This window comes from Candoia aspera, chromosome 18 (assembly GCF_035149785.1).
Source record: "Candoia aspera isolate rCanAsp1 chromosome 18, rCanAsp1.hap2, whole genome shotgun sequence".
NCBI lineage: Eukaryota > Metazoa > Chordata > Lepidosauria > Squamata > Boidae > Candoia > Candoia aspera.
In genome coordinates, this window is record NC_086170.1 from 1831909 (window position 1) to 1839421 (window position 7513).

Genomic DNA, 7513 nt, shown 5'->3' on the forward strand with positions numbered 1-7513 from the left:
GTGAAACCAAGCGTGTAACTGGGCTGGTGCAAACGCTCATCCGTAATCTTTGAAGTGAATGTTGATTATTGTGTCCCAAGGTGCTGATGTAGAACGACTCTCTGGGACGATTAATCCGGTGCAAATAAACTTCATGTGACTCTTGAAAAGTTGTTTCTGTGAACACACGCTTGTCCCTTGGCCCCGCCGCTAAACCGAGAGCAGGGATTTGGAGCCACACAAAAAGATTTTGATTTTTTAAAATTATTATTAGGTGCCAAAGTTATACAACTTTCCGGACATTGCCAAAAAGGCAAGGAAAAATAACCATTACTCACAGTCAACGGCGTCTCTCCTACGCATTTACTTTTCTGAGCTGCAGAAAAACATCCTGGTGGACCTGCAGGGGCACCTGGAGGTGACCAGAATTCAGGCCGGGGGGGTCTCTACATGTCCTCCCCCCCAGGCCAAAAGGCAGGCTCACTCGCCTCAATCCGGCAGCTTCCAAGCGTGTTGGACTAGCCTTCCCCAGAGCCATTTACTGGGCATGATGGGAATTGTAGTCATCACACGAGATGGCAGAAGAGCCCAGCTGGAGTGGACTCAAAGTTCCCAGGACAGCCACCTGGGGCTGACCACTGATTTAACAGCTGGCCACTCAGCTTGGATTGATTCCTATAGCAGGTATGCAAAGGCCACAGCCCAAAGGGACGGTTTACACAAACAGCCTGAGGGTGCCCCCTGCCCCCACTCCTTGCAAGGCCACATCCTAAAAAAATAACCAGAAAAGATTTCATAACTGATATCCAGGCTCAAACAATCAGTGTGCCTGGGCAGGAAATTGGTCCAACCAGTTGGCATCGTAAGAATCCATGTTATGGTTGCCAGCTAGAAAAACAGGTTCTCTCCTTGAACTTTATGATGCCAAGTAATCTCTTCCACCCCATGAGAAGCTGGCAGGAAGCCTCATGAGGGAGGGCTGAAGAAAAGGGCTTTGCGTCTCTCCTTTTCCACACAAACCAAAGCCTCGACTCTTCGTTAATCTGCCACTTGGGGGCCCAGGGTGATGCTGCTGTTGGTCACTCTGACACCGTACCAGCCAGCCCAGAATTGGGTATCTTGGCCCCCATGCTTAAACAAGATGTGACGGACTCCCGAAGGGTAGTTGTGAAAAGTGTACGAAACCTGGGAAAATGGGAAGCGAGGGAAAGAGAGAGAGAGAGGTGGGTGAAAAAACTGCATTTTGCCCGATTCCCAGTCCATGACAAGATTCAGACTAATCCGATTCCTAATCATGGAGAGAATTTTTAAACCAACAATCAGCTCCTTCCTTGCTCTGAAGGCCCCACATCCTGCAGGTTACATACCCTACCTTATAACTCCCCAGCCCCGAAGTGATGCCAACGGCTGAATGCGGCTGGCAGGAAGGGGCTCTGCTCCACCCCTCTTCTTTACCTCGCACCATTCTGCATCACTCCACTGCTGGATCACGACGTCCTCGGGCATAAACTCCTGGAGAACGATGTAATTTTTGGACAGGAGCCTCACACAGACTTGGTACCGACAGCCGCAGTCAAAACGCGCAGCGTACCTGGGGGTGGGCGGGGCAGAACAAGAGGACGTCAAATCCTAAAAGAGACCAATAAGCAGAGTCCTTCCAGTATTGGTAGGTCAGAGCAAGTAGGCAGTAGGGGGGCAAGATGTCCATTTTAGATCAAAACACGAAACGGGTTGCACGCAAGATTCTGCCTCTTGCTTTGAATGTGCCGTTTTCTGTGCCCACCTGCTGGTTTTGCTCCCACTTTCTTAAACTTTCCCCCCCGGCACTCACCAGTCCTTCACCACAATGTCAGGCCTGGCTTTGTCCATCAGCTCATCCCAGTAGCCGTGATCCCTCAAGGTGATGAGCTGGCTTTTGAGGCAAAGTCTGGGAGGGGGCAGAAAGTCACAGGTTTGTCATTCATTCATTCATTCATTCATATATATATATATATATCATATCATATCATATCATATCATATCAATCATATCATATATAAAATGTATTCCCTGCCCATCTCACTCCGAGAGCGACCCTGGGCAGGTTACATAAAACAGGAATAACACATTAATTAAAATACTGTACAATGAAACAGTGTAGTAAGAACAGTCTTCTTAATAAATACTGTGTTCCAAAAGATGGCTGGTAAAAGTTCTTGATTAAACTCCAGGGAGCGACTTCAGGGTTGGCCACCCCTCTTCACCGCCCCCCCCCCCATGCAAGATGGCAGAGCCAGGTCTTTACTCCAGGTTGTTACAGGCCTCCATGTGGAGTGCAAAATGGCAATCAGGGTCCCTCTGATGGGAGGAGATGGGGAGTGACAAATTTGATAAACAAACAAACAAACAATTCTCAAATTGCTCTCTTTTGACAATGACCAAAAGGACCAATGTCCCATCCTGTGCAAATCTTTGCACCGCAACGGCTGAACTTTAAGAGCTGAGCGATTGCAGGTTTCAGAGCTGCATCTAGGAAAACCCGCCATCGTTCACCCTTCCCTAAAGCTCAAGAAAACGAGACCTGTTTGTGCTCTGACGGCCACACCCATAATCAGGAAAAGGATCCCGCCCCCCATTGCAAAAAGGCAGGGACCCCCACGCCCCGTAGCTCACTGAAAAGAAGTCACGAAGTATTTCTGAATGGGTGGGTGTGGAAAGTTCCTTCCGTGATCCCCGGGAAGCTGCTCGATTTTCCACTGGTCGCCTCCGTCGGATTCTTTCAGCCAGGGATCAAAGCCTTCTGCAGCAGGAAAGAGGAACACTAAGGATCCCCTACTGCAGTTTGGATTTTCAGCCCTTTTCGAACACTTCAGGGGGGAAGAAAACAAAACCGGGAGGGAATGCCCTAAAATAGGCTAACTTTTCTGGGCGGCGTTGTGGAACTGGTGGCACAGCTTTCTTTCAGGATATTTTTTATTTTCTCAGGCACTTGGCAACCCGGGGGGATTTCCTGGTGGTCTCCCATCCAAGGACAAGGCAAAGCTGGCTCTGCTTAGTGTTATCCGAGAGCAGGCGAGGCTGGCCAGGAGCTGCAGGGAAAATCCTCCGGAAAGACAGAGGGCCGCCCGCTCCCGCCCCACCGAGGCGCACCCGGAGTTCCTCGCGGGGACCCGCGGTCCGACAGCCCGGCCCACCTTCGGCGCAGGGGCTCCGGATCAGGTTCCTCTTCAGGCTGCAGAGGAAGTAGAAGACTCTCCAGTCCGGGACGGGGCGGCCCGGCGGCTCCGGCCAGTAGCCCTCCCGCTGGCTCTTGCGCCGCCAGAGCGAGGGCAGGTCCACCAGCCCGCGCCACAGGGAACACACCAGCCGGCAGCGGCGCACCAGGTCCCGCGCCGGCACCAGCACCAGCACCGCGATGAGGACGTCCTCGGGCAGGGCCGCGATGCTCGCCATCCCGCCGGCTGCCGAGAGAGGAGTTTCTCCAGCTGGAACCCCCCTGGCCAGGAGCAGTCTAGCCGAGCCACGCCTAAGCAGGGGGCAGGCTGTGCCGGAAGCGGGCAGGCGGGCGGGCAGGCGGGCGGGCGGGGGGCTCCAGCGGCTGGACGGCCCCGCCGACCCTCCCCGGAGCTCCCACGCGGCGGCAGAGTGGGGAAGAGCCCGGGAACCGTCCAACGGGGACACGGGTGGGGCCGCCGCCGCCCTGGCCCCCGCTCCTGCGCGGCCCCGCCCGCCTCGGGGCCACCCCGCACCCCCCCCGCGTCCTACCCGGAGGAAGGCGGCGGCTGCCTCCAGGGGCGCCGGAGGGGCGCCGCAGATGCCCGGCGGGCGCCGCCTTGCAGGACCAAGTCTGAACCGCCGCCGGGGCCCGCAGAGCTAGGAGAGGGAAGAGGCGGCGCTTCCGGGTTCGGGCAGCCGCTCCAAGCCCAGGAGCCTCCCGGGAGGAGGAGCCAAGAAAAGGAAGGCGGGGCGTCCCGGAGCGACCTCCCAGCGGGAGGGGCGTGGCCCGGCGGCCGCGTCATCGGATGCAAAGCAGCCGGGATTCCCTCCTCCGCCCCGCCCCGCCCCGCCCCGCCGCCCTTCTCTTCTCCGCTGCTGCAGCCCCCGCGGGGCAGGGACCGGCGGAGGAGGGCCAGACCAAAGTGAGACCCGCGGCCACGGAGAATCCGCCCAGCTGGATCAACGGCACGCCTGAAAGAGCGCTTCTGAGCGTGTGCAAAGCGCCCTTTCCCTTTCCCCGAGGAGAGGCATCCGCGGGGCTTCATTAGCAGGGCAAATGAAATTGGGGGGGGGGCTCCCATCGCGCAGGATTCGCTTCGCCCTGTTTATACCCCGATTGTGATCAGCCCCTGACTCACCTTGGCTGATCCGGAAGGCTGGGCGGGGTGACCCGGTTAGGAGGGGAAGGATGGGGGACCAGCAGGAAATCCCCGGACTGTGACCGAACTGGGATGTTGATAGTGGCAAGCCCTTCGCAGGGATGGTCCTTGGTGTCTTTCCCTGCCCCCCCACCCCAATTAAGAGCGTGGAAACCTCCAGCACTCTAGCTACTTCCCTCCTGGCCAGTTCCTGCCAAGTCACTCACACCCTCACACACCCTCGAAGTGGCTTCCTCGCGCACTCCGGGGGCGCGCCGCCCCCCCGGCCCCCGCCTGGGCTCCCGCAAGCCAACCAGCACCCCCAAAGGCGCGCTGCCCTCGCCTCGCCTGGCCGGCGTCCCGTCGGAGTTACTTGCCTGCGACAAGGCAGCCCAGCCCAGCCGGGGCGGGGGGCGGAGTCTCTCCGGTCGGCCTCCCGGAGAGGCTGCTGCTGTGTCACTCGCCGCCCTCGCCCGTTGCAGCTCCTGGCATCGCCCGCGGGGCACCCCGATGGTAAGCGCTCCGGATCCCCCTCTCTCTTGCCCTTTCGAGCCTGCAAACTCCGGCGGCCGGGCTGGTCGTTTTCCCAGGAGGATCCAGCTCTCCCCTCCCCGGTGCTTGCAACTGTGCAAGCTTTGGAGATCTGCAGGTCTCTTCCTCGGGGAGGGGTTCAGGAAAGGGCGGGCGCTTGCAGGGGATGCCTCAAAGGCAGCTAAAAGAGTGCAGGATTTCTTGGTCTTTCTTGCTGGGAGGGAGAGGAAAGGGGGCTTCAAGGTCAGGAATCCTGCCGGATGAGACTCTGGGATGGAACTGGGACACACTGATGTGGCTCCTGCTGCAGGGGTTTTGCCCCAGGATGCGGGGGGGGGGCAGCCAAGGTGGAGGAGGCTTCAGCATCACACAGGGACTCACTCAGTTGGCAGCCCTGCCGAGGAGTCGTCCTCGCCTCCCTTTCAGAACACAAATCCCTGATAGGCAACTAGGTCGGCCGGAAAGTTACATTTGAAGGAGCACATCTGCTCTCCCTTTCTTGCTTTTCGACTGGCAATCAGGGGACAAATCCAGCACCCTCCCAGGGTCTGAAATTGGCCCATGGCGTTTATTCCAGTTGCCAACATCACTTTAAAAACAGAGCAAAGCTAAGAGGGAATTCACTTTCCTGCCTCCGAGGTTCTGTCCAACTGCCCCCTGTGCCCCTCCCAGGAAGCCCTCCCGGAGCCCCTGCTGGTGCGGATCCTGGCCAGCCTGCCTGCCACCGACCTGGTCCTGCAGTGCCGCCTGGTTTGCTCCCAGTGGAAGGCCCTGGTGGACGGGGCGGCCCTCTGGCTCCTGAAATGCCAGGCAGAGGGCTTTGCCGGGGAGGGCGCAGAGGCCGAGGGCGCAGACAGCTGGCAAACCCTCTACTTTCTGAATAAGAGGAAGCGGAATTTAATCAGGAACCCAAACGGCGAAGGTAAACGGCCGAACCCAGCCTAGAGGGGGGCAGCCACTGTTCTCCCCGCTTGACCATGGGCCTGGATCCAAACCGTCCCCTGCCGGACTCCTTTCTTAGAGCCAGGCTTTCCGGGGTCCCCGGACCAAAGGCCGCGGAGGGGAGCCGTTTGAACAGCAGGGGAGACCCCGCAAGTACGCGAGGGGAGGCCCCTTCTATCTGCAGGAGAATCATTCTCCCGCCCAGCTTGGGGATATTTGGGGCGGCCTGAAGGGACGTTTGAGGCTCCCGCTTTCCGCCCGGTTTTAGGGGGTCTCCAGCATTGGGAGGACGTGCAAAATGGGGGCGACGGCTGGAAAGTCGAAGAGCTGCCTGGCGATTTCGGAAAGGACTTCCCCAGCGATGAAGTCCACACCTATTTTGTCTCATCTTTTGAGTAAGTCAATTTCTCAAGTCTTCTGGGCAGCTTTGGTGGAGGGTGGGGGTGCTGCAGGGTGGGGGTGCTGCAGTGTCCCAATTGCTCAGGAAACCCATGGAACCCAAGGCGGTCCGCTTTAGTTTTTAAAATCAAGCTCCTAGTCCCTCTGATATAGAAAGAACGTCAGGCCTGGAAGCAGCTGGAATGCGAATGTTTCCAGGTGGGCTTCCCCACTGAGGTGACCCTTTCGCTTCCCAGCTGGTGCAGTAAATCCCAAATGATTGACCTGCGCGCAGAAGGCTACTGGGAAGAGCTGATGGACACCACGCAGCCCAAAATCGTCGTGAAAGACTGGTGAGTGGCTGGGGGTCCCCCAGTTCCTGGTTCCCCCCTGGGTCACCTTTGCCTCGGCCTCCTCTTCCTCCTCCAGGTATGCTGCTCGCTGCGATGCCGGCTGTCTCTACAACCTGAAGGTGAAATTGCTCTCTGCCAACGAAGACGTGGTGGCCGAGTTTGTGAGCGACACCATTGCGGTCCCCCAGGACAACGAAGGCGATTGGGCTGAGGTTGGTGCTCGGGAGGAAGCTCCCAAGAAGGAAAGGAAGAAGAGAAAGACCTTGGCCAAGGATCTGCTCTCCAGGGTGGGATGCTGCTCCCCCAGCCCCTTCTGGGAGAGAAAATCAGTGGGGGCTACGTTTTGGAGAGCACCCATTAACATGTTCAGCCAAAAGGCAAAAATAATGCAGGGACTGTGTTTTGCTTTCTCTGAGGCTCCCACCCAAGCCTCACCTTCCCCTCCTTTCAGATCACTCACACGTTCACCGAGTACGGCCCCGGAGTTCACTTCGTCCGTTTCGAGCATGGAGGCCAGGACACGGTTTTCTGGAAGGGCTGGTACGGCGCACGCGTGACCAACAGCGCGGTGTTTGTGGAGCCTTAGCTCTGCCCTCGGAGCGGCGGCCTGGCCGAGGCATCGTCCCTTCCCTCGCAGAGGCCTCCCGCTACCTATCCTACAGGAAATCCTCGCTATGAAACAATTCCTTGGAATTTGCAAATGCAAATTTTAAAAAATCCCCATACATTAAAAAAAAAGCAATGGAGAGGCTGCTTCCCTTTTTCAGGCTGAGGAAAATCGAGATCCTGCATATATACCTGGCAAATGTAGATAGAGCTGGGAATCCGAAGGGAATGTTCCTACCATTCCAGATTCATGGTGGGCAAATGGTGAGTTGTCTCCTAAATTCAGTTTCAAAAGGTGGCAGAGCAGTTGCAGCCAAGGAGAAGAACCCGCAAAATTTGGAGGGGAAGGAGGGGGAGAGAGACCTCCTCAAACACTAAATTTGGGAATAG

The 7513-nt window shown here is 57.4% G+C and overlaps 2 protein-coding genes across 2 annotated transcripts; one reads left to right on the forward strand and one right to left on the reverse strand.

Moving 5' to 3' along the window:
• Positions 1–248: 248 nt before the first annotated feature.
• On the reverse strand, positions 249–3834 carry LOC134507060 (F-box only protein 6-like). Its single transcript, XM_063317478.1, has 6 exons — positions 3724–3834; positions 3153–3419; positions 2632–2758; positions 1811–1906; positions 1435–1570; positions 249–1164 (listed from the first exon to the last, which is right to left on the reverse strand). The coding sequence occupies exons 2-6, from the start codon at positions 3409–3411 to the stop codon at positions 1018–1020; spliced, it is 765 nt and encodes a 254-aa protein (XP_063173548.1). The 5' UTR covers positions 3412–3419; positions 3724–3834; the 3' UTR covers positions 249–1017.
• A 601-nt stretch (positions 3835–4435) lies between these two features.
• Positions 4436–7263, forward strand: LOC134507156 (F-box only protein 2-like). The gene is made up of 6 exons (XM_063317649.1): positions 4436–4826; positions 5458–5766; positions 6055–6181; positions 6422–6517; positions 6594–6729; positions 6969–7263. Exons 1-6 carry the CDS (start codon positions 4436–4438, stop codon positions 7101–7103), a joined length of 1194 nt encoding a protein of 397 aa, XP_063173719.1. The 3' UTR covers positions 7104–7263.
• Positions 7264–7513: the final 250 nt, after the last annotated feature.

Excerpts from the sequence above, each read along its gene's own strand:
- LOC134507060 (XM_063317478.1), bottom strand. The coding sequence starts at position 3,411 with ATGGCGAGCATCGCGGCCCTGCCCGAGGACGTCCTCATCGCGGTGCTG. Across the intron at positions 1,571-1,810 it reads GACATTGTGGTGAAGGACTG|GTACGCTGCGCGTTTTGACT; the intron begins GTGAGTGCCGGG and ends GCCCACCCCCAG. Across the intron at positions 1,165-1,434 it reads GTGATGCAGAATGGTGCGAG|GTTTCGTACACTTTTCACAA; the intron begins GTAAAGAAGAGG and ends CCATTTTCCCAG.
- LOC134507156 (XM_063317649.1), top strand. The coding sequence starts at position 4,436 with ATGGTCCTTGGTGTCTTTCCCTGCCCCCCCACCCCAATTAAGAGCGTG. Across the intron at positions 4,827-5,457 it reads GCCCGCGGGGCACCCCGATG|AGGGAATTCACTTTCCTGCC; the intron begins GTAAGCGCTCCG and ends AGCAAAGCTAAG. Across the intron at positions 6,518-6,593 it reads AAAATCGTCGTGAAAGACTG|GTATGCTGCTCGCTGCGATG; the intron begins GTGAGTGGCTGG and ends TTCCTCCTCCAG.